This window comes from Ursus americanus, chromosome 8, assembly GCF_024610735.1.
Source record: "Ursus americanus isolate L20-20 chromosome 8, mUrsAme1.1.p, whole genome shotgun sequence".
Lineage (NCBI taxonomy): Eukaryota > Metazoa > Chordata > Mammalia > Carnivora > Ursidae > Ursus > Ursus americanus.
This window is the reverse complement of record NC_142134.1, coordinates 52,280,895-52,307,145: the sequence shown is the minus strand read 5'-3', so window position 1 is coordinate 52,307,145 and position 26,251 is coordinate 52,280,895. Positions and strand designations below refer to the sequence as shown.

Here is a 26,251-nt window from a genome sequence, read left to right as displayed (position 1 = left end):
AAGCAGCCAATCGCAGAGCAGCTCAAGTCACGCCGGGTCAGTGATGGCTCAGGTTTCTTGTCATAAACCGAGCGACGGTTTGTTCATCTGTCTTATCCGGGAATTAGCGATTCCTCGACCCTGCTAGAAAAAAAAAAGAGAGGGATGTCTCTACGCTGCGGGGGCGCTGCCTACACCGTGGGGCCCCGGGTGAGCGGCGGGGCGAGCAGGGTGCGGGCCCGGGGTGGAGGTGCTCCCATCTCTTCAGAGCACCCAGTAATAAGGCGAGCACTTCCTGAGTGTTTACTTTTAGCTAGGCGCTGTTCTGAATTTTTTATGTAGTATCTCATTTAATCTTCCCGACATACGAGCGGGTAGAGTCTCTGGTGTTGATTTGTAAGTCTCTCTGGCAGGCGATGAGGGCTTTTTTGGCTTTTTCCTGCTATCAGGGTGATCTGAACCCTGTATTAGTTGGAGCATTATAGGAGCACTGAGTTGAGCACGCGAAATTCCTACTTTGTGTTGGGCTTTTACTTTGTACTGGACACCAGTCTGGGCAATGAGATCAAAAACCTGTGCTCTACCTTTAGCGGTAGAGTGATCAAATGCAGTAGCAATCCCGCAGCACCCCAATAGGCACTCTTTTTTCATTGTTGAAGATTCAGTTGCGTTGCATGTACTGACTGGTGAGTTTTAGTGTTTTGGCTGTCTTGTACACGTTCGTGTTCGGATCTAGAAGCCAGTGGCTTCTTACGGTCAACGAATGTATATCAGTGACTACCTTGTTCAAATATAGAATGTAACCTAGAAAGTTAAAACATTAGGTTTGGTTTCCCTCGTTTCAGTTCTCTGAAACCAACTGAGCATGACCTCTACATTTTAACACCGATGCCTAGCCAAAGCCCAAATAAGAGAGACTTACTGCAAATTCCCTTTTAAACGTCCTTGACTCAGGAGTGGAAAAGTCAAAGCCATGGCATCTCCAGTTATTGCAGTTAAACTTCATGAAAGACAGATTTTCAGTAGTTAAGTGGGTTACATGAAAGTGTGACATATGTTAGCGAGGTCCAAAGGTCTCCAAATTTTTGTACCTCTAGCAGTAAACAGCTCCCATTCTCTTTTAGGTTTCCTTTGTTCTTAAAACTTTAATCCTAGATTCTGAGCTCCTACACAGAGCTTGTAAATTGCTCAGCCTAATTTCTGTATCAGGTCTCTGGTTTTACCCTCTCTTTTAGGTATTTAAATAGGCTAAAACTAAGTTATTTCAAACCCCACTAAATACATGTGATAATGAACTCTCTCTTTAGATCTTTGGAAGATATTTATGCAGTCCAGTCAGAGCAGTAAGTTCCTTGCCAGATAAAAAAAAGGAATTCTTACAAAATGGACCAGACCTTCAAGATTTTGTATCTGGTGATCTTGCAGACAAGAGCAAGTGGGATGATTATAAAGGAAACTTAAAACGCCAGAAAGGAGAAAGGTAATTGAAATTTCGAGATAAATTCCTTCATTGTGCATTATTTTCAGATATAACCAAACCCTAGATTATAATTTTAATCAGCCTCGGTATATTTAGCTAAAAGTCATTAAAAAGAAGTGATAATAGACATAGAACAGGTAAATAGCTGAAATTGTTAGAATCCCTTCTTTTCTCTGTGCCCTTTGACAGTTTTTCTTCAGTCTTCCTAGGACTTGGCCATTCTATACCACCCTCTCCCATTGTTCATTCACAGAGCAAACATTATCACCTTGCTACTCGTTGATTTGATCTTGATAAATTTTTCATTGTTACTGGGTATTGATCTAACTGGGTATTGATCTAGCTTCTCCTATTCAATGTACATATGACCAATAGATACCTTGCCTTAATTTAAAAGAATGGTGAGGGAATTTCACACAGAGGGCACATTGTTTTGGGAGATACCTTACCCAACAACTTCTAGTTCACAAGTGGATGTAAGTCAAGGGGAACCTGAGGATACATAATCTTCACTCTAAATTTTAGATTCTTTTTTCTATTTAACAACCATCGCAAGTCCGGAATGTAGAGCAGAAAGTACACTTGTGGGATCTCTCTTTTCTCTGAACAAATATAGAACTTTTTGTCAGTATTATTCAGTGGGGAATTAGATATTCAAAACCTTCCTCGTTCTTTCATTAGGGTGGTGTTACTCTGTGACTTCGCGAAAGGCAGACATGAGCATAGTGCCCTGTTAGACACAATTATGGGTGTTTGCTGAAGTGATTTGAGCAAGCCTAGATTTCTGGCAGAAATTATAAGAGTTAACCCAGGATTTGGGGGGGAAAAACTCTGCACTAAGAATTGTCATAGAACAAAGTAACTTCAAAGCTGTATGATTATTTGGGAACGTATTTGTTAATGGACAGTTATGTTTGGCTTTCCTCAGGTTAAGACTACCTCCATGGCTAAAGACAGAGATTCCCATGGGGAAAAATTACAATAAACTGAAAAATACATTGCGGAATTTGAATCTCCATACAGTAAGTTTCAAAGTGTTAAAGGTCCCTCTTAACTAAAAGTCGTAGTGTTTCTGCATATGTGTAACTTAAAATTTAATAAAACATATCAAAAACAGCAAGGAAAGTGAATAAAGATATTTAGGGATACATTATTTTCAGTAATGGAAATATGTTTAAAAATAATTTTCCCCAGGGCACCTGGCTGGCTCAGTCGGTAGAGCATACAGTTCTTGATCTTGAGGTTGTGAGGTCAAACCCCATGTCGGATGTAGAGATTACTTAAAATTTTAAAATAAAATTTTTTTTAGGGATGCCTTGGTGGCTCAGTCAGTTAAGTGTCTCCCTTCAACTCAGGTCATGATTCCAGGGTCCTGGAACTGGGAGTCCCGCTTCGGGCTCCTTGCTCAGTGGGGAGCCTGATTCTCCCTCTGCCTGCTGCACCCTTGCTTGTGCTCTCTCTCTCTGACAAATAAATAAATAAAATCTTAAAAAAAAAAATTTCTTTTTTTGGGCCCCTGGGTGGCTCAGTTGGTTAAGCGATGGCCTTTGGCTCAGGTCATGATCCTGGAGTCCCAGGATCGAGTCCCACATTGGGCTCCCTGCTCAGCAGGGAGTCTGTTTCTCCCTCTGACCCTCCCCCATCTCGTGCTCTCTCTTTCATTCTCTCTCAAATAAATTTAAAAAAAATTTTTTTAATAATTTTCCTTGCAAAAGAAACAAAACATAATTGTATTTCTTAATTTCACATTTAATAGTACAAAAAAAAAAGATTTTTTTCCCCTGCAACTTAGGAAATGAGGTTTTTTTGTATATTTTATATTACAAATTAAGTACATGCTTATTGGAAAGAATATAATGTTAAATGTGAAGCATCATATATGCAATTCCAAATGTTAAGTACACCACTCTTATTCTTTAGCATATTTCCATCCAGACCTTCTTTGCATGTATAAAATACATACATTCATATTATTTTTAATTTAAAAATGGGATCCTATTATATATACAGTTGGGCAGTTTAAAAGCATTTTTGAATAGTGAGTTTCTTCATAAATACATTGTAAAGAATGGACAGTTTAAAATGCCCGATCATTAATTTACTTAGTTGGTTAATATTTTCAACTTGATTATATTCTGTTCCTTTTTACTCACAGGTGTGTGAGGAAGCCCGATGTCCCAACATTGGAGAGTGCTGGGGAGGTGGAGAATACGCCACCGCCACAGCCACAATCATGGTAAGAACAACCTCAGACTATAAAGCTTTAGTCTAGAAACTGAAAGGAATATTTTATGTCTTTCTCCTAAAAATGTGCATTCTGAATCTCTGACCAGATTTTTTGTTACATATGAATTTATGAGAAATTCCCTGACAGGAAAATGTAGGCTGATATGCTCTCATCCTTCTCTGGATAAATCTATTATTGATTTTTCCATGTATTTGACAGTTAATCGTGTGCTGCCTTGAGATAGCCCTTCTGTTAATTTTTGGAAATGTTATTCTTGATTGCTTAACTTCCCCCCCTAAACAATAATAAGCATTTATTTTTCTCTCTCATAGCCCTTTTGCTCCCTGGGGTACAGCTGACCTTGACTGGGCTAAAACTGGACTGCAGGAAGTAGGTCAAGGTCTCAGGGTTCAGGTCTGCTCCACAGAGCTTTATTCTCCTTAGACCAGCTGGTCTCCAAGCCATATTCTTATCATGAAGAGTGGAAAGAGCACCAGAGGGCAAGCCAACCATCCATGCACATTTGAGGCTTCTGGTCATGCCTGCTATCATTCTATTGGCCAAAGTAAAGCACGTGGCCAAGTCCAGGAGCAATGGAGGTAGAGACATAAACTCCTCCCCCAGCAGGAGGGCCCTGCAAGTTAAATGACAAAGAGTGAGATGTATAGTCTTAATATGGTGGAGTCGGAATTGGTATTAACTGTGCACTCTACCACATTTATCCAGAGGGGTTTGGAGATTGAGGTATTGGGGTTAAATCTAAATTGCGTGCAACTGAAAGTGCATACTTGTCTGCAGATGTCTGAGTTGTACTAGCAGGAAGCTATTTACCCGAGGAACCAAGGATTATTATGAAATAGAGCTGGCCATGGAGCTTATCCAAGTTACAGAACGTCAGTTCCTGAAGGAAGGAGTGATTTTGAACACTTCTGGTTTCATCCCTTGCCTGGCCCTTCCCCACTGACTCATGACTGGGTACTGGGAAGAGTTCATTGTTCCAATAAATCCCTGTGGGATGTTGGGACCATAGCTATGAGTCCCGTCCCCCCCCCCCCCCCCCCCGCATCCTGGGTGTGGGGGAGGGGTTAAACATAAAGAGGAGCTTTCTCCTCCAAATCTCAACCCATCACTTTGCAGCTTTGAAACTCCAGTGGCCCCAGAACATTGTGGATGGCAGGGGGCAGAACATGGTAGTGACCTGTAGCAGCAGAAGCAGTGTCCTGAAGAAGAACCCAGAGGAAGCAGATTTTATGTGTTTTCTGTTTCATCTATTTAACAAGAAGGAGCTGTGCCTTCTGTTTAACTCCCACAGAGTCCTATATGTTGATATGTTAATTAAATATTTTATTTCCTTTAAAGTCATTTTTATTAATAGTAAATAGGTACAAAAGAATCTATAAATTATATGCAAGTTTTAAAGAGTAAGAGTGTAATAGCCTGATACCTCCAGTCTGAGAGTGGAACATCATCTTTGAACCCCCCTGTATGTCCTTTCCTGATCCCATCACCTTTTTTTTCCTTTAACAATTTTTTTTTTAAGTAGGCTTCACACCCAGCATGGAGCCCAGCATGGGGCTTGAACTCTTGACCCTGAGATCAATACCAGAGCTGAGCTTAAGAGTTGAAGGCTTAACCAACTGAGCTTTTAATTCTGAGCTTATCATTTCCTTTTCTTTCCGGTTTTATTACATATGTTTATATTCCTTAACCGTATTTTGTTTACCTTTGAATGTTTCAAATTTCCTATAACCAGAATCAAACTATATTCACTTTTTTGTAACTTGCTTTATTCTCTCAACATACATTCTTTAGGGTCATCCATCTATGTGATTTAAATTATAACATCTCTGTTCTAGTTGATGGGTGACACATGTACAAGAGGTTGCAGATTTTGTTCTGTTAAAACTGCGAGAAATCCGCCTCCACTGGATGCCAGTGAGCCCTACAATACTGCAAAGGCGATTGCAGAGTGGGGTCTGGATTATGTTGTCCTGACGTCTGTGGATCGAGATGGTTAGTGCATCATCATTGCCTCTTCCAGAAATCGGCCCTTAATAACTTGTGACATCATCTTGAGCAGTGGACTGTTTTGTTTCTAGATATGCCTGATGGAGGAGCTGAGCATTTTGCAAAGACGGTATCGTACTTAAAGGAAAGGTACTTGTTTTTGCATTTGCTTGTGTACTTTGAGGACTTTTTTTTTTTTTTTTATGATTTTTTATTATATTATGTTAGTCACCATACAGTACATCCCCGGTTTCCGATGTAAGGCTCGATGATTCATTAGTTGTGTATAACACCCAGTGCACCATGCAATACGTGCCCTCCTTACTACCCATCACCGGTCTATCCCATTCCCCCACCCCCCTCCCCTCTGAAGTCCTCAGTTTGTTTCTCATAGTCCATAGTACTTTGAGGACTTTTTTAAGCCCATATAAATTCAGTTTCTTTAAGGTATTTACCTTAAAGAAGAGGTTATTAACTTTTAGGGGATTATAAACCCTTCTGATAACCTCCTGGAAATTATGTGGTCTTTTCTCCAGAAAAAGTATATTCAAACATACAGATACATATTTGCATAAAATTTTAGGGATTCAGCAACACGGACTTACGGACCGTTAGTCCATAGAACCCCCCCTTCATATTTGAGTCTCAATGTAAACTTTGAGTAATTTTTAAAAGACGTATAAAACTGCAGTCTTCCCAGCACTAATTTTGAATAAATCATCATCTAGAAGTATATAGAATGAGATAAGCTTCCATATTGTTCAAGTATGCAATGCTTGATATAGATTTTATCCATATTCATATGCCCTGGGAAATTTACCCATGATCCACATTTTATTAATATTTAGTCCCATCTGTTTAAAAAGCATTAAAAAAGGAATTATGCTTACTTCCTACAGCTTAGTGCTAGTTGAGCACCTAGCACTTAGTAAATGTTTTTTTAATGATTTCCCCGGTGTTTTCTATTTTTTTAATAGTTTACTTTAAAAAGTTCTGTTTGCAGCCCACTAAATTAATTTCACAAACTACAGATGAGTCTCAACTTTACAATTAACAAACAGTGAGTTATAAGCTATGTTCTTGTAACATCTCTTTTATCTATGAGAGGGTATGTATGTGTTCCTTTCTACATCCGTTCTTTTAGGAAACAGCTCCAGAAACTTTGCCATTGGGTTTGTGAAAAAATTTATCCGCTGTCCTAGTCATTTCTCCTGCTGTCAAAGGGAACAGTACTATGACCTAGTTCACATTTTAATGCTTGAATGCATAGATATAGCCAGAATATAAATAAGAAGATTAATGTTTAACTTGTATTTCATTTAAGCAAAGCTCATGACTCAGCAACTCAGAAAATCGTTTTTAAAACCCACAGCACTTGTGAAATATTTGCCTGAGAAAAAGTGGATGACACTATTTGATGAATTTTTAAAGAAAGCAGAATTAAAGCAATCAAATACGATTTGCATTCACATGAGAAATGTCCCAATTTACTTTCCAAAGAATAAAAAGATATTTTATATTTCATGTTTTAATGTTTATATTGTAGTTCTTTTGAGCAACTTTATTAATACCTGCTCAATAAAGTATAAGTCTATTAATTTCAAAATTTATTCCAATTATTATTTGCAAGCAGATCTATTTTAACTACTATGTACATAATATTTGATGTTCAGGGTTTCTTTTTAAATTTTTTCATATACCAGTCTATATATGAACATTTGTATGTTCATGCTTTCTTTGGCAAGATTGTAAAGATTACTGTGTTGAAACTGATACTGAATGAGTACTGGTAATTTCTGTTTTGAGCAATAGTTATGTCAGTTCTTTGCCTCAGTTTGATACTTATTTTTTCCTCCATAGGAATCCAAAAATTCTTGTGGAATGTCTCACCCCAGATTTCCGAGGAGATCTAAAAGCCATAGAAAAAGTTGCTCTGTCAGGATTAGATGTGTATGCACATAATGTTGAAACAGTTCCAGAATTACAGAGGTGATTACATGTACAGAGTAACATTGGCAAATTTGGAGGGCCAGAATCTGCTGTATTTTCTCACTTTTTGCGGGGGTGAACTTTCTATTTGACTTTTACAAAATGAGCTCTTTTATTTTTTTCTTAACAAAAGCAATATATATGTATTACAGGAAAATCAGAAAATGTAGCCAACAAAAAGAACGTAAGCATCATCCATAATATTTCCACCCAGTAATATCAATTACTATAACCTAAGTGTATATATTTATACACATGTGTGTGTTTTGGTGCACACACATATAGTGAGCGTCTTTTTTTTTTTTAAGTAGTATCATATTGCAAGTGCCGATGGGTTATTTTTTTCAAAGAACAGTTTTCAAAAATAAAAAAATATACAAGAGCAACAACTCTGATTGTAATTCTAAAAAGAAAAGACTTTTTTAAAAAATACATTTGGCACTAATATATGCAATAATTGATACAAAAGGAACACTGTTATCATTCAGATGTATTTTCAGTCTCTTTTAAAAAGTCGGTACTATTCTTTCTAATAATGTTAATAGGGAAATTTACAGATTGTTGTGCCACATTAATGACCATATTCATATTTCAAAAAGATGAAAATTAACCTTCAGACAAGATTAATATGTTTATTTAATTTTAGTAACGCATATTTGGCAGTGATCTTAGTAGCTGCTACATGTTATCTGTATTATAGAAGTTGAAAGAAGTATGGTAAACAGTAGCCAGCATTTCCACTAAGTCATAAACATTAGGGAGCAGAACTTAAAATCAATGGAGAAATACTTTCAGGAGTAATTTATGTTCGGTATTATTGGTTTTGTGGTTATTTTTAAATTCACAAATTGGTTTCCTTTCTTTGAACTGGTCGCTGATTAAAAATAACAGCAAGTCAGTTACACAAAATAAAGGTACATTAGGATTCAAATGGATACTGGATGAACATCAACTAATTAGTAACTGTCCTTTTGGCCTTCTCGCCATTTAGAACGTGGTGGTTTGGCAGCTATTGAAGGCTGTTCCAGCCCTGTCATTTCTCATGATACTACCACCAGTGGGTGCCAATTTCCCTGGTTTCGTTTAAGAAACATTATCCTTTCCAGTGAAAATTCCAGAATCATGCATTTTTACCTAAGAGATGTCGGTGTCGTATACTCACCAGCAGAGGGCAGCTTGGTCTTTAGAAAAGAACTGAGTATAAAAGTTTCAGACCTCTGAAATGTGGGTTCATGTTAAACAGTTTTTCCTTTGTTCAGTATTGAGATTTTCTTACGTCCACTCTTTTTCTCTTCTCTCTTGACTATCCCTTACAATCATTCATTCTCAGCTTCGAATTTTGATTTCTCAATGAGTAATTCATAAACTGAATTACTTCCGTTCCAGTTTCTCTGCCCCAGGCTTTAAAGGCCTTAAAAGTAGACAGAACTAGGGGGTCCAGTGAAGCCTGATTTTCTTTACAAAAGTAACAGCTAGATATTTGTGCACAGATGCTAGTATTGAACCACATGATGTAATATGATGTCCAGAATGTCCTTTCCGGGTCTTTTAGATTGCTTGCATAACTACGTACTTAGTGGAGCCTGTGGTTATTCTTGCTGACAACAGCCCTGCTGTTTTCAAGGAAAGTTCGTGATCCCCGGGCCAATTTCAACCAGTCTCTGCGCGTACTGAAACATGCCAAGGAGGTTCGGCCCGATGTGATTTCTAAAACATCTATAATGTTGGGTTTAGGTGAAAATGATGAGCAAGTATATGCAACAATGAAAGGTAAAGAAATTGAAAAATGAAAACTCTCATTTGAGAAATAGCAGGAACCCCATTTTGAAGGCCGTGTTATGCTTCCTCCATAGTCTCGGCGAAAGTGCCAGTAAGAACAAAATTCAGGATATGATTATAACAGCAACATAAAAAGGAAAGGAAGTATGTTTTCTTTTCTTTTCTTTTCAAGATTTTATTTATTGGGGGGGGGAGAGTACAGAAGGAGAGGGAAAGGAAGAAGCAGACTCCCCGCTGAGCAGAGAGTCCGATGCGGACTCCATCCCAGGACCTGAGATCATGATCCGAGCTGAAGGGAGATGCTTAACCGAATAAGGTGCCTGGAAGTATGTTTTCTTAGAACACCATGGAATGATATGCAGAAAGCTCAGGATATGGAATTTGTGTCCCATTTTATTCCATACCCTTTTAATCAAGTGAAAATAAGATTTTACCCACGTTTCTTATTTAGTCATCGCATAGTTTGAAGAGCCAGCCAGGTACGAGGAGTGCTGACAGGCAGTGACAAGATGAGTAAGATGAAGCCAGGCCTTTGAGGAAGAGCTTACTGGTAACATTGTCACATAACGTGATGTGCTTTGGACTTTGCTGAATCTTAGTCTCATAAGCCCATTTGGTTGTGAGTCTTGGGCTTTATAAATTGAAAAAAAAAAGCTGTTATTTACATGCGGATCCTTTGCCTACTTGCAGTTATTTATTGGTTCTAAGAGTAACAAGTCCAAACAGTAATTAAAAGCACCTCTTTACTGGAGTAAAGTTATAGTTTTACTAGAAAGATTCCCATATGTGAGAGGTCAAATGACATCCTCCAGAGCGTGTCTTGCACAGTTAGTAAAACTGAGCAGCATGTCTATAATATGAGTGATGTCAGGCCTTTCATTTACCGTTCCCTTCACCTTTTCTGCCCGACAGACTCCTGCTTGAAACACCCTTCACCCATATTTTAGCATTTGTTCCATAGTATTAGAGTTATTTGTCCTTTCTGTCAGCCCCTCATGAGTGCCTTACTCGTTCCTGTGTTTCCAGTCCTTTTCATATTCCCTGGCACTTTTGAATGGATAGATGTAGTCTTACTCCCCAACCTCAGGATTTGGGGCCAGTGTAGAATTCACACTGTTCAGAAGTAAAACTATGCTCAGGGAAATTATGCACAAATCTACAATTTCAGCAGCATAAACACATCTGCTAATGGAGCGTGTGGCTTCCTCAGTCTGTGGAGCATATGACTCTTGATCTCAGCCTTCTGAGTTTGAGTCCCACCTTGGGTGTAGAGATTACTTAAAAATAAAAGAATCTTGGGGCGCCTGGCTGGCCCAGTCTATAGAGCATGTGACCCTTGATCTCAGGATTATAAATTCGTGCCCCCTTTTGGGGGTAGAGATTACTTAAAAATAAAGTATTTTTTTAAAAATTAAAAAAATCCTTTTAAAAAATCTGCAGTGTGATGTGTGCGTCTTCTCTGTAGCACTTCGTGAAGCCGACGTGGACTGTTTGACTCTAGGACAATATATGCAGCCAACAAAGCGCCACCTGAAGGTATCACTCTCTTGACTTGCCGAGCGTTCGCTGGTAACGTGAATTAAATCTTTGTCGTCCATAGGTACAGTTAAGAAGCTGCTGACTTTCTAGTGTGATGCTCCCTGTATATTTCCAAGTCCCAGTTTCCGTTTTATTATCTGTATAAAGCCGACAGATAGAGTGGCACTTCTTTGCTGGCCTGAAAATTGTATGACTTAAGTGAATGTACAGAAAAAGAGTTAAGTAGTTGGGAAATTGCATTCGTTCACACTTGGTCGTTTTGTGATTTGTTTTAGAGTTACCTGAGAGCCAGAGCTGAAGTAGAAAAGAAAAGTCAGTCTCCTTATTTCTGTATCGGACATTCATTCATTCAGGAAACTTTTGTCGAGTAGTGACTGTGTGCCAGACACAGTGCCAAGCACAAGGGACGAGACAGGACAAGGAAGTCTGGTCCTCGAGAACTGTATAGGTGTGATTAATTCTTGCTATACCTGCTAGTCAGATAGAGTCTCTATAGATAGTCTCATCTTTTTAATTTTTTGGAATAGTTAATATACTACAAAATTGACGTTTTCCCTCCTCTCTAATTCCCCGTAATCAAGTGCTGATAGGGGGCCCAGTAACCCGTAGACAGGTCATCTGTGAGGAAGGAGAGGAGGAAGGCCTCTGGGCAACTGGATACATTATGAAGTGAAAAGCATCCTGAATGCTTGAGCATAGAATTTCTACAGTATCACAACGATCTAGGGAAATTCTAAAATCTAATTCTTTAAATGTAGGTTGAAGAATACATTACTCCTGAAAAGTTCAAATACTGGGAAAAAGTAGGAAATGAACTTGGATTTCATTATACTGCAAGTGGCCCTCTGGTGCGTTCTTCATATAAAGCAGGTAAGTTAGCCCGCAGGGGATGGTTTTATTTAGACCATAACTTTCCATGTGAAAATTATAATAGCTGTGGTTGCCTTTTGTAGGAAAAATCAGTTTTTTCTGGAACATCCTTAAGAACTTTGCTCCGTAGGGGTCATGTTAAGGAAAAATTTCTCTTAAACTCATTTTTTTCCTTAAATAAAGAATCCCCTCCCTCCTTCTAGCTCAGCTACTATGACGAAAGCAGGAGTAATCAGCTTATTCTTTGTGTGGATTTCAATAGTAGGTTATTCAGAAATGACAAATACCAGTTAAGTATATAACATGGTTTTCTGAAAAATGTATATTCATTCGGCAGTCATGCCAGCTGCATCTCTAAACTCCTAATTTCAGATCAGTTTAAATCCTGAAAAGTATCTGACTGCATTGCTGCTTCTTTGTTAGTATCTTTTCCTCCCACGGGCAACAGAAAAAAATTTGTAAGATTCTTTTCCATGTAGAAATTGTTACTGTTTTTACTAGCTGCACTGCAATTCTTATTGTGATCAGTAGCTTGAGCTGACTTCCGGGGGAAAAAGCCTTTTCCAAGGGATAAAAAGTCATGTGATAATGGCCATCTAAAAGTCTGTGAGAACATATCTGAAGCCCAAATTTCATCCAAAAAATGTTTATCATGTTTTCCTTGTCATTGGACTTAACAATTATAATTTCTTGAAGAATAAACATTTAGTTATTTTTTGGATAGGTCTAAACTACATGATTACTATAAATGATCTTTTTTTTTTTTAAGATTTTATTTATTTATTTATTTGACAGAGAGAGAGACAGCCAGTGAGAGAGGGAACACAAGCAGGGGGAGTGGGAGAGGAAGAAGCAGGCTCATAGCGGAGGAGCCTGATGTGGGGCTTGATCCCATAATGCCGGGATCACGCCCTGAGCCGAAGGCAGACGCTTAACCGCTGTGCCACCCAGGCGCCCCTATAAATGATCTTTTAGATAATTGTGTTATATATTGGGTTTAAATCATAGATATATTTAAATTAAGCACATATTCTTTTGGTAAAAACTAATGTTCATGTATTTTTTTTTAAAGATTTTATTTATTTGAGAGTGAGGGAAAGAGAGAGAGAGTGAGAGAGCACAAGCAGGGCCAGGGGCAGAGGGAGAAGCAGACTCCCCACTGAGCAGGGAGCCAGACATAGGGCTTGATCCCAGGACACTGGGATCATGACCTGAGCCGAAGGCAGACACTTAACTGCTGAGGCACCCAGGTGCCCCTAATGTTCATGTATTAGTAATATTCAGCGTGTTCCTGTAAAGAAATTCAAGACATTTCAATGAACTAACAACGGCTTATCCTAGTTATAAAACCCAAGACTTTGATTCAACACTGACTCACAGGATGTGGGGACTTTGGAAGCCAATAAAATGATTTATTCTTCTTCAAGCAAGAAGAATTCTGCCGGCAAGCTGAAAATCCGTGTGAAGGATAGAACTAACACCAGCTTCCAGAGTGGTTAAAGTAAAATCATTTGAAAGGAGTTTTTATTTTGTTTTTAAAGGAAAATCTTTAACATTTATAAGAAAGTGAATTATGAACTTTTTAATGCTTTTAAAGTTACCAGTAAAAGATCGAATTCTACTATGTAAAGCATTAGACTCTGGTGATGGGCTGGGGTCTGATACTGTTGGTTCTGCTCCTGCCATATTTAAATAAGGTCTGGAGGAGCATGGATAACTCTCCATTACTTGGCCGGGTTGTGAACCTTGGGATTCTTGGTGATCGTGTACAGATACGCTCATTGCAGTTATACCTGTGTATTAAGATGACAAAGCAAAGCTCATCAGACTCCTCATAAAACCAGGCCTGCGGTGCTGGGCTCTGCCAATAAGCACTGAGCCGTGCTGTAACAGTGAGAGATGAAATGGAGCCCTAATGACCTGAAAAGGGAACGTGCCCCCTCTAAGCAGCTAACTTAATGCACAGGCACAACTGAGGGGGTGGAGAGAAAGCCCATTATGAATGAAGAGCTCTTGCTTCCCCAGAGGGGAATAAGCTAAAGGGATTCCATCAGATGGGTCGGCTCAACTGCAGTGAGGTCTGTTTTATAAACATCAGATCCAGGCTAATAATGTGGCAGAATTGCTCTCTGAAATGATTTGTGCCAACAGCAATACTTTGTCAGCGATGAGGGATAGGTAGTGCACATAAAGTGGAATAAATGTTCAAAAGCCGACCCATAGTACAGTAGGGTCACCTTTATAATATGGAGTTACTAGAAAGTAACGGAGCCTGTTAGTGATAAAAAAAAAAAAATTTTTTTAAGATTTTATTTATTTATTTGACAGAGAGAGAGACAGCCAGCAAGAGAGGGAACACAAGCAGGGGGAGTGGGAGAGGAAGAAGCAGGCTCCCAGCGGAGGAGCCTGACGTAGGTAGGGCTCGATCCCAGAATGCTGGGATCACACCCTGAGCCCAAGGCAGACGCTTAACGACTGTGCCACCCAGGCGCCCCTAAAAAAATTTTTTTATAAGCATTGAGGGTAGAGTTTACTTTAAAAAAAAAAAGATAAAGCTGATGGGGCGCCTAGCTGGCTTAGTCGGTAGAACATGAAACTCTTTTTTTTTTTTTTTTTAAAGATTTTATTTATTTATCTGACAGAGATAGAGACAGCCAGCGAGAGGGAGAACACAAGCAGGGGGAGTGGGAGAGGAAGAAGCAGGCTTATAGCGGAGGAGCCTGATGTGGGGCTCGATCCCGTAACGCCGGGATCACGCCCTGAGCTGAAGGCAGACGCTTAACCGCTGTGCCACCCAGGCGCCCCAGAACATGAAACTCTTGATCTCAGGGTTGTGAGTTCAAGCCCCACATTGGGTGTAGAGCTTAACATTTAAAAAGTAAATTAATTTTAAAAAAAAAGGGAAACACTGAAGTGTAATTCTAAAATTTACGTTACATTGAGATTAACCTGTGTTCATTTTTCCTAAATAGGTGAATTTTTCCTGAAAAATCTAGTGGCTAAAAGAAAAAAGTCCTCTCAAACATAACAAGACCTTCAAGATCACAGGAATTGTTAATATCTGATTCCAATTGGTCTTAGAAGTGGTTGCAGAATGCCTGACTTCAGCGGACATACCTCAGTCTTTTTGTTTTAAGAAACACATCAATAGCTGTGCATATTTAATTATGTAATTCACTTGTCTTTTAGCATATCTTCTTTGTTCTATTAAATAATTGCTTGCTGTGATGTAATCATAAAATATCTTTTAAGAGTTTTACTGTTAACAGTATAATTAAAAAATACATGAAAAACTTCCAGAAAAGCTTCCAAACCTGTTACCTGTATATCGTCGTCACATTTTCACTTGTGAAAAATAACAGAAATCTTTAAAAACAAACTAACAACAACAACAAAGTTGCATCACAGATTGTAGCTTCTGGACTTGTTATTTCTTTACTCCTTATTACATAACTGGCCATTATGCCGTGACTAGACCATGTGACTGAATACCTGGGTCTTGCTGGACGTTTGGGTGTGGTTAACGTGTGTAGAGATATACTCCCTTGCACAACTGTACAAGAACGGACAGGCTTGAATCTTAAAAAGCTAGGGCAGAACTTTGACCTTCCTAAACAATGATGCATTACTAAGCACATTTAAATGCACAGACATGACAGGAGGTCTATATAAAAATTCTTGGTCCAGCAGGACAAGTTAACGCATCAGTGGTCTCCAAGATATTTATCTGATCTTTATCTTTCTGTAGCAAACACAAATGGCATTTTTAAGAAAATGAAAGTGATAAATGCACATGGTTTTTAAGATATCAAGTAATACAGGAATCCCAGCCCCTTTCCAACCACTGAATCAGCCAAGCCTGAAAACCACTTCCTGTCTGGTGGGATAATAAATATCTGCATTAATGAAACCAGTTTTGGGGCACGTGGGTGGATCAGTTGGTTGAGTCTCTGCCTTCCGCTCAGGTCATGACCCCAGGGTCCTGGGATCAGTCCCGCACTGAGCCCCTCATTGAGCTCCAGCCCCGCATGGCGCTCCCTGCTTAGCAGAGTCTGCTTCTCCCTCTCCCTCTGCCCCTTCCCCTGCTTGTGCTCACTCTCTCTAATCTTTTTTTAAAAAATGAAACCAGTTTGGGAAGCCTGGGTGGCTCAGTTGGTTAAGCATATGCCTTTCACTCAGGTCATGATCCCAAGGTTCTGGGATCAAGTCCCACGTCAGGCTCCTGTTTGGTGGGGAGTCTGCTTCTCCCTTTGCCTGCCGCTCCCTCTGCTTGTGCTCTCTCATTCTCTCTCTATGACAAAATCTTAAAAAACTGAATCCAGTTTGAATAGGAGTTTCTCCTACTTGAAGCCGAAGGCATCTAACTTCGGAGGTATTGCCAATATTATTACATTAACAAATGTGAGCACCGATGGCTTTGCAGAAAAATGGGAATGACATCCCGAAGAAGGATTCAGAATGTAAGCAAAGTAGCAGTAGCAGCAGCAGCCGTGAGAGGGGTGTGAGGACACGCCCTTCACCCCCCTGAGCATCCAGCCACACACGCCTGCACATACATTTGTGCTAATAAAATACCATTTTAATCTACTTTACGCTGGGCGTCCGTGAAAATTTCCTCTGACAATGATTCTCTTGCGAAAATTTTGGCCACCCCATTTTCACTTTCAAGAGTTCTCTCATGATTCCTTTTTCTTCTTTTTTTAAATAGCATCCTGTGCTTGTTTCTTAGCTGCAAGTTCTTCTATTTTTCTCTCTGAGGATAACGAGTCTTTTGAAGTTGTGTTTCTCCACATCGAGCACGGTCTGTGTTTCCTTCCTTCCCTGTCTGCCTGGCGTGTTGAAGGCTCTCCTCGGCTGTCCGTCTGGTACTGAGTGAGGACCACCCCGGTGCCTCAGCGAAGGGCTCCCAGATGTTTGGATGCTTTCTCTAGAGCCATTCAAGTTTCAAAAAATATTTTTTTTTAATAGCCTTGAGGGCTATACACTTGGCTGCTGTCTCAGAACCGGGCGAGGGAAACAAGGAGGACGGAAGGGGAGGGTGGGTCTCCGTTCAGCGGGCAGGCTTTTCATTAGTTCCCGGTTTTCCGGTCCGGCATCTCACTGACACCCTGCCCGAGTCTGAAACTTTCTGACTCTATTTTTCCTCAAAATAAACCTCTAATATCCTATGAGAGGGAAGGGTGGGCAAGGTGGTTTCTTGTGATAAGGTAGGAAGGAGACTGGGTGCAGCTAACTTCCTCACGTGTACCGTCTTCCACAGAAGTCCTGTTTCCAGCGCCACACTTGGCTCCATCCCCCGTGGTATCTGCTGCTTCCAGTCCTCGAGATGGTCTAAGGAGCCAGTTACCTACACCAAGAAACAGTGCCTTACGTGGGCACTGACGTTTCTGCTCACTCTTCCTAAGTTAGTCTCCCATTCTTTCCACCTTCTAAGAATTGGTTGACATCTCTCATCCATGCATGCCTCTTTTCTCACTCTTTGTCTTTGTCTGTTTCTAGCTTTCTCATTCCTTTCCTGCCATTTTATCTTATTATTCCTTTACTGCCATGTTGGTAAATAAGCTTGAATAAGGCCTCATTCTCTCATTCAGGAGAGAATGAAAATTTTGCATGTGTTTAACTCAACACATGTAACCAGGGGTCAGACAGTCTTTTGACTTGCTGGCTTTGCTTTAGGGCAGAGGAGCAGGCAGGTGGTGTTGGACTCAGAACGCAGAAAGAAGGCTTAGTTCTGGTGCAAGGCAATACTCGAACTCTAGTTCTCCCCAAACAGTTTAATCAATGTCTTTTGAGAAGAACGCTGTCCCTGGGGCGCTTGGGTGGCTCAGTCGGTTAAGCATCTGCCTTCAGCTCAGGTCATGATCTCAGAGTCCTGGGATTGAGTCCCACATTGGGCTCCTGGCTCAGCGGGGAGCCTGCTTCTCCCTCTGCCTGCTGCTCCCCCCTACTTGTGCTCTCTCTCTGAAAAATAAATAAAATCTTAAAAACAAACAAACAAACAAACAAAAACCCTGTCCCTAACCCTACCTAGTTTGTCAGTTTTGGTTTTGGTTTTGGTTTTGATTGGACCCCGGGAGCTGAGAGATGTAGTCACACAGGGCTACATGTGCCAGGCCAGGCTGCCTGCCATTCTGCTTCTGGAGGAGGACTGGGTGAGAAGATTGGCTGCTGAAGTTTAAGACCCTCAGTTAAGCCCCCGGTGTGTGTCCCTCTCTCTCCTACATCCTTTTGGGTACAGGGTCTGCTGTTCCGCAGGGCAGGGCCTCCGCCTCTGCCGGTATTCCAGGAAGGAGCTCTTAGTCAATATACATCCATCTGCTCAATGCTTTCCAGAAATTTCTTTAAATCTCAGGACCACGGATGGCCCCTTCCTATTCTCTTTGTTTTATTGGATTATGCCCTTTCCCCCTCTTGCTATGATTTTAATGGGGTTCTCAGAAGGAAGAGGATGTAAGTGTGTGCTCAGTATACCATGCCAACAGAGAGCTGCTTGCTGTCTTTTTGGTAATAGCTTTGTAGGTGGTTTTACATATAGACTGTAATTATCTATGCGTGTATGTATGTATTTATATTTAAATCAGTCATTTGCTGGATCCCTGAAACACCTCTGTAGAGATGCTTGGGTCACAGTTTGAAAATCATTGCTAGACAACTATTAACACCTAATTTTCATTTTGCATCTGTATGTTTGCCATTACGTAGGCATGGTCTTCAAGCGTTAGAAAAACTATCATCCCTGGTAGTTTCCCAAGTTTAGTGTTACTAGTTAAAACTACCACTGTGTTTCCTAAACTCTACTCATTCATATACAGCCTTCATAATTTTTGCCCTATCTTAATGGGAAATACAGCATTATTTTTTTTTTTACAATTGATTGAATCTTTTTCTTTTCAAAATAAAAAAATGTATTTATTTGCCTGAGAGAGAGAGAGAGAGATCACAAGAGCTCACAAGCTCCCTGCTGAGCAGAGAGCCCGATATGGGGCTCCATCCCAGAACTGGGATCATGACCTGAGCTGAAGGCAGACGCTTAACCGACTGAGCCACCCAGGCGTCCCCAATTGACTGAATTTCTAAACTTAAATCCCTTTAAAATGAAACTTTATACCCCCCACCATAATGGAAAATCATCAATAATAGCAAAAAAAAATGTTGATTTTATGTGTAAGAGTCTCCTAATTGCTCCCAATTTCTGTAACCCTCCTACAATTATAGAATTTTTAGCTGGCACACAGTTGGTCGTCCTGCTAAAAATTAAATTTCCCAGACTTTGTCGCAGGTTGTGAATATGTGGCTAAGCTTTGACCAACAGTATGTGAACAGAAATCATTTGTGCTACTTCTAAGTTCTTAAAGGGCGGGTCATACCTTTCCCTTCTCTCCCCTCCTCCCTGCCGGCTAGAATGAGAACATGAGTTTGGAGCTGGAGCAGCCCTCTTGGACCCTGAGATAGACTTGTGTCGAGGATGGTGGAGCAACCCGGTGAGGAAGCCTAGACCTCTGTGACTATGAAAGTGCTCTACCAGCCTTGGACCACCCACCCGGACTTTTTTTTTTTTTTTTTTAAAGATTTTATTTATTTATGTGACAGAGAGACAGCCAGCGAGAGAGGGAACACAGCAGGGGGAGTGGGAGAGGAAGAAGCAGGCTCATAGCAGAGGAGCCCGATGTGGGACTCGATCCCGGTACGCCAGGATCACGCCCTGAGCCGAAGGCAGACACTTTAACGACTGCGCCACCCAGGCGCCCCCACCCGGACTTTTATATGAGAGAGAAACGTATTCCTGCTCTGTTTGAGACAGTATGATTTTGGGTCTCTGTTAGAGCAGCCAAGTATATATACTAATATAATTTGTAAATGATGTTTATTCTAACACCTTTAAAATAAATTCCTAACTATTAAAATTAAGAAAAAATGTATATTCACCTAAAATCAATCTCCCATGGTGTAGGCGTGTCCTGTAAAATGCAGATGTTCAGTGAGTACTCTGATCTGTGTGCATTCAGAAAACAGGAAGGGAAGAAGAAAGCAAGAGGTCACTGCATCCAACTTATTCTTTGAAGTTTAAAGGTAACTTACAGGGGTGCCTGGGTGGCTCAGTCCGTTGAGCATCTATCTGACCCTTGATTTCCACTCAGATCCTGATCTCAGGGTCATGAGATCGAGCCCCATGACGGGCTTCCCGCCACCCGCTTCTCTCCCTCTGCCCCTCCCCTGGTTGCTCGTGCTCTCTCTCTCTCTAAAATAAATAGATGTTTAAAAAAAAAATAAAGGTAATTTATAAATATTATTTTGCAAGGCTGGCACTAATATATTTCTTCTTGTGTTTTGGTCTAAAACTTGAATTCAGTGTCAGAATATGAATAAATTAGATGGTAACATCTAGTTTGGGGCTGCACGCTCTAGTTTTTGCTTGTTTTTAAGAAAGCGACTACATCATGAAAAGAAAACCTTCGGTGTTTCCATCTGACCACTTTAACCATTCTAAAGTGTGCAGTTCAGTGGTGTTAGGTACAGTCACAGTGCTGTGTAGCCGTTGGTGTCACTATTTTGACAACTAAAGGAAGCCCAAACTCAGCTTGGAGTTCAAGGGTTCCTACAATCTGTTCTTAGTGTAAGCTTCCAAATCAGCTATTCTCTTCATTGTCCTTTCAATTCCAGAGAAAAGGCACCTTGCTTTCCCTAAAACCAGTCTGAATCTTCCTGTGTTCATCTTTTTGCTCCCAACACTTCTGCCACTGATTTTCTCATTCTATCCACCCTTTCCTTCCAAATCATGTCTATGAAGACCCACCTCAAATGCCATCCTGCCTCCAGGAAGCCTTCCCGTTTTCCTCAGCTGGAGTGAACATTACCTGTGTGCCCACATAGCATTTTGTTTTTATCATTTATGGCAATTCTCATATTTGATCCATTACTTCTAAATGTGTCTTAGCTCCTCTACAAGTCTGCTCTCATTCACCTGTGCCCGCCATTTTTTAGCCCCTCGCGGCGTCTGCTTGTAGTGGGTACAGACACCTAATTTGAAATAGTTTAAATATTGCTATCCAAAAAATACAGTGAATTTACAGACAGCTAGACCTTAATCCCACTGTCCTGATCGTCTCCCCTTTCAGTCCTCAGCCTTCTGTCGAACCTCAGACCCCTTTCTGGTGGTTGGGAGTCTCCAAGAGGATAAAGGGCAGGGACTCACATCCTTCTCAGCTGCTGCTCCGGCTCTCTTACCTTACCTCCCTTCTGATTCTCTCCTTGGGATGCTAGTCCTTTAGTCTGCCTAAGGCCACAGGTGCTCACTCTTTTCATAATACCTCTAAAATCAGGATGCTTGCAACGTCAAGAAAAGCTCCTATTCAAACTGTCGTGACCTTGAGCAAACTACTTAATCTCTCCAGCCTCCTGCTTTCATCTGAAAATGGGGATAGAACTTATCTCCCAAAGGACTTATGTGAAGAATAGATGAGAAGATGCACCTAAAGGGCTTGGCATAGAGCTTTTGTAAGCTGTGTTACTATACTCTTAGCGATTCCAGAGCCTACACGTGGCTCTGGTTTGGTGGGACCAGCTTGTTACGGTGTCTAATGGCAATGTCTGTCCACACCTGCCAGTCACTGTGCAGTAAGATCTTCGCATGAACATTGATCTCACATGTTTCAACAATTTTGTGTTAGAGGTTAATTACCTCTAGTTTACAGATGAGGGAAATAAGGCTTTCAGGTAACGTAGCCAAGATAACACGTGCTAATAGGTAGTACAGTTAGGATTCAAAGCTTCAGTGGAATGACACATTCTGGAGAACATGTGAGAGAGATTTCACTTTTCTATATAACTTTTGTATCTATTTGAATGTTTTGTTTTGTACCAGGACCCCGTATTATTTTCTTTCTTTCCCTCCCTTCCTCCCTCCCTCCGTTCCTTCCTTCCTTCCTTTTTCATAGAGAGGGAGGAGGAGAGGGGCAGAGGGAAAAAGAGAGAACCCCAACCCAAGCAGGATCCATGCCCAGCGCGGAGCCCGACTAAGGGCTCCATCTCAAAACCCCTAGATCATGAAATGAGCCAAAGCCACCCAGATGCCGCCCCTATATTATTTTCTATTGTAAATCCTAGTTAATAATTTCACCAGTATTCATTGCCCCAATCAAAAACATACCAGCTAATAAAAATAGAAACTTTATGTCATTTAAAACACACACACACAGTCTTTAATTTTCTTAGTAGGGAGAAAAAGGCTAACCACCGTCTTGTAACTTTTCACACAAAGGACTCAAATTGCTGTTAAGTTACTTGCCCAGTTACTGTTTTTTTTTTTCCTCCCCATTACAAACAGCAAGCATACGTGTTTCTATGAGTTATCTTTTGCTCATTTTCCTTCTTTTCAGTCAACAACAATACTTCATGCATAATTATTTACTATCAATCCTAGGCATCGAAGCATCCTGCAACTTGAAATTAGTGTCTGATCCTATCTGCTTTTGTAAGAAATCTGTGGGTTATAATACCCTTCACGTAATATAAAATTATTAAGCAGAATACAAGATACGACCCTGGAATCATTTTATGTTGAATCGCTCTGGTGCTTTTCTCTTTCTGATGTTTTGTTTTTTTCACTCTAATCTGCAAATGTTTTCTTAAACAGCCAGATAGCAAATATTTCAGGCATTTCAGGCCAAGGGGCAAAATTGGGGACTTACGTCAAGCATTTAAAACGTAATCATGTAAAAATGTAAAAACCATTCTTAGCTTACAGGTGGCTGGCCAGATTTGGCCCACGAGCTTCCGTTTGCCGATACCTGATCTATTTGCTAAATTCCCACCCTTTCTTACATCATTTGAAAGAATGATGTAATACCCTTTTCTCAAAAGAGTAAGGAGTAATATTTTTCTGTCTAATGTCAGACTGTCATGACTCATTTGTTACTTGCACTATGACAAAAAATACACCCACGCAATTGTTGATACAGAATATTTTATTTATGCATTTGATATCTGTACAGATGTCTGTCCTCATCTTTATATTTGTCTCTGCATTCTTAGTGAACTGCAAAATTCCTAAAGGATGAGACTTGTATCTGTTTAACTTGATTTGTACATTTTCAGCAGAGCACAAGCATCAAATGGACATCTGACATATTTCAATAATGAGAAAATACAAGAGAAAATCAAATATAAGTCAACAAGAGACATAAGAAAAAAGCACATGGAGACATACAAAAATTCTTATTTAAGAATTACGCTGTTATTTGTAAAATCTACTTCTTTAAGTTCATACATGAGATTATACTGGTTTTCTTATTTAAAGAAAAAGGGGAAACTTCAATGAGTTAAAGAAATAAAAATGCAAAATAAAGGTAACAAATATTTTTGGCTCTTGAACGACAACAAAAAACGATCAGTGAGATAAAACAAGAAGTGAAGAATAAACTAGACCAATACTGATATTCTCTTCATGTTAAAAATAAAATTGCCTTTAGTCTTATTTGGATTGATTGGAAATGAGCACTGATGATCTTCTTGGGCTAAAAAAACAACACAGCTCCTTAAAACAAAAGGGGCAAAGGAACATTACCTAAACCAAACTTATAGGGCCACTGGAAGCGTAGGGAAAATGTTTTAAGCACATCCAGAAAAAAAAGAAAAGGAGAAGGAAAGCACACAAAGCCCCATTCTGTCCACTGCATCTTCCTTCCACGTGCAGAGAGACAAGAAATGGCTCGGCGAACACCTTACCCAATGAAGCCAGAGACCTCTAAGTCTCCAGGACACTTTTTGAAAAGGTTAGCAGGTGTAGCCCAGTTTTTAGGACAGCAATTTCATGGTTTAAAATACATATTTAATGACAAGTAATTAAACCAATGATCAGAAAAACCAAAGAGCGCCTTTTCCTTTACAACGTGATATTAAAGTGCTGCCTATGGACACTTTGTAAAGTAAAAAGTGTTTCAGGTTTAATTTTTCTTTTACAAAAATCGACACCATTAAAACCAACATGATTACCACTCATCCAATCACTGAGGTAACAACATTATAAAAATATGTAAAAAATATTCTAGATTCATAATACCAGATATGCTAATTCCCATACAGCCAGTATAAATTTGATTATTAAAAAAATAGCTTTGTTTCCTCAAAAACACTTGGTTCATTTACTGTCAGACAGATATCTGCTATTCTGAAGTACCAAACAAAATTACAAATAAAACTGGCAATGTCTATACTCTGGGTTTCTTGTTCGGTGGATCTTGAAGACTAAACTTAGGAATTTCCCCAGAAGGAGCGTATGGAATTCTCTTTGAAGATACCTTTTTTCCAATTGTTTCAATCTGGGGGGGAAAAAAAGATTTTAGCAAGAAAATCTAGAGTATTTTTTTCCTTTTAAAAGCAAAAGAAGGTCTCAAGTTGTGTGGGTTGCTATGAAAGATCTTTGGTTCCTTCCATATTTTTTATGTTTCTAGAGTCAGTCTACACTCCACTCTTCTAGTCGTGTCTAGAGACTCTTACTCCTACCACTCCCAACACCAGACCCCCTCAAACAGACCAGCTCACATGCCACCATTGTCTCTGCACATGGATGAAAGCAACTCGCAGACCAGATTCCAGGGAAATCACATGCTCTCTCAAACTCTATTCTCAGGTCTGCTTCCCTTAGTCTAATAAATTAGCATGAGCTGTCACAGCATAGATTTCAGGAGTTCAGGCTTGAGTCTGAAAGGCCCCAGCTGGATTCCTGACTGATAATTGCGTCCACCTAAGCTCTCTAGGTTTTTCTTCCTCATTTGTAAATGGTGTTCCTACCACTTACTTTAAAGGTTATGGTATAGATTAAATTAGATAAAGTGCTCAGCACTGTGTTTGGCAGACAAGGCAGCCTTCAATAAATAAACGGTAATCAATTTTTATTTTGCATATTACATTTTAAACATTTCCTCACATATCCAAAATCATTAATCTTCTTTTTAAAGACACTGCTTCTTCAATGATCATAAATTTAGCCCCCTCCATAGCAAAAATACACAATTTTCATAAATGTCTTTTGAGTTGAAAATATTTAATTCTGACTCAAAGGGCCTCTGCTTTGTATTCATCGATTGTCTTGGTGACTTATAAATGCCCTTTATTTAGTGAGTCCATTCCTAATTTTTTTTCTGTTTTTTTAAATCCCTACTACAAAAAGTTAACTTTTATAAGAACTCAAACTCACATTAAATATATATATATACACATATATGTATATATACACATATACATATATATCTTTACATCTCTTCTCCCTTAGATGAGTCATAAGTAGAAGAGAAAATGTGCCTAATGCCTTAGAAGTCATTTTTAAAAAATAACATTGCTTCAGTTTAAGTCATGACTGGGAGAAGTAGTCATGTTGTTACTCACTAAGGAAGGGCAGACAGAAGAATCCCCAAGGTCCCTGACGGAGTGTTAACAGACAAGGATGTCATCAGATTCTTGTTGCAAGTGAATCTCTCATGAATGAGAAATGAGCACTGAATGCTAAATAAGAATGATCTTCCACAAGTCAGTGACAGGTTACGAGAACCAGATCAGACATTCTGAGCAGTAGATAAGGCCCTATCGGTACCTCTCCAAGGCAGCTGGCGCTGAGCAGACGCACATGGCCCGCTCTAAACCCTGCCCCGCTCTGCTCAAGGGCTCTGCTGACTGCAATCTCCAGGCATATTTCCTTATCCTCCTCAACCTCCCCTCAAGCCTCCCACCCCCACATACACTGCTCTGAGGAAATGGAAAGTACCTCCTTCTTACTAACACTCTTGGGATTCCCGGGGAAAATTGAAATAGATGCAACATAAAATGTACTGTTCGGGTTACTGTCAGCTCTCTAAACATTCCATGATTAACTGACAAACTTGGAATTAAAAAGGGCCAGTCCCACTGAAGCTCCCATACTTCTCACTCACACCTCTCAGGTGCTAGGACAGTGCTGAGCACTCAGAAGGTACAGGAGCCTATACAACATGTGACAACTACACTGCATTTTGCAGTTTGGTTTTTTCTTTAAGATTTTATTTATTTGTCAGAGAGAGATACAGAGAGAGAGAGAGAGAGAGTACAAGCTGGGGGAGCAGCAGGCAGAGGGAGAAGCTGGCTCCCCACCGAGCAAGGAGCCTGAAGCGAGACTCGAACCCAGGACCCTGAGATCATGACCTCAACCGAAGACAGACACTTAACCAACTGAGCCACCCAGGCATCCCCAACTGGCAGTTTTCAAAACATTCATATAGGAATAAGAGACCTGGCCTCTGAGGGAGTCAGAGTGCTACAGACGGTTTGACAGAGCCGCCTGGGTACCTCTGGGAAGAAGAAAATTAACTTCTTTTTTTTTTAAAGATTTTATTTATTTATTTGACAGAGAA

The 26,251-nt window shown here is 40.0% G+C and overlaps 2 protein-coding genes across 5 annotated transcripts in view; one reads left to right on the top strand and one right to left on the bottom strand.

The window, feature by feature from the left end:
* Positions 1 to 22: 22 nt before the first annotated feature.
* LIAS (lipoic acid synthetase) lies at positions 23 to 15,164 on the top strand. 4 transcript variants are annotated; one of them, XM_045816354.2, is made up of 11 exons: positions 23 to 189; positions 1,287 to 1,459; positions 2,388 to 2,481; positions 3,615 to 3,695; positions 5,543 to 5,699; positions 5,786 to 5,843; positions 7,554 to 7,682; positions 9,307 to 9,452; positions 10,927 to 10,997; positions 11,759 to 11,870; positions 14,843 to 15,164. In XM_045816354.2, exons 1-11 carry the CDS (start codon positions 145 to 147, stop codon positions 14,896 to 14,898), a joined length of 1,122 nt encoding a protein of 373 aa, XP_045672310.1. In that variant the 5' UTR covers positions 23 to 144; the 3' UTR covers positions 14,899 to 15,164. The 4 variants fall into 4 exon arrangements, with proteins under 4 accessions (XP_045672310.1, XP_087720329.1, XP_087720330.1 ...); XM_087864203.1 differs by lacking the exon at positions 7,554 to 7,682; XM_087864204.1 differs by lacking the exons at positions 11,759 to 11,870; positions 14,843 to 15,164 and having other exon boundaries at positions 10,927 to 11,736.
* A 7,652-nt stretch (positions 15,165 to 22,816) lies between these two features.
* The window catches only part of UGDH (UDP-glucose 6-dehydrogenase), a 29,481-nt gene continuing 26,046 nt past the window's right edge, over positions 22,817 to 26,251 (bottom strand). The window contains exon 12 of the mRNA XM_045816370.2: positions 22,817 to 24,187. Coding sequence (XP_045672326.1) covers positions 24,077 to 24,187 — 111 coding nt within the window. The 3' untranslated portion in view covers positions 22,817 to 24,076. The remainder of the gene's footprint in view (positions 24,188 to 26,251) is intronic.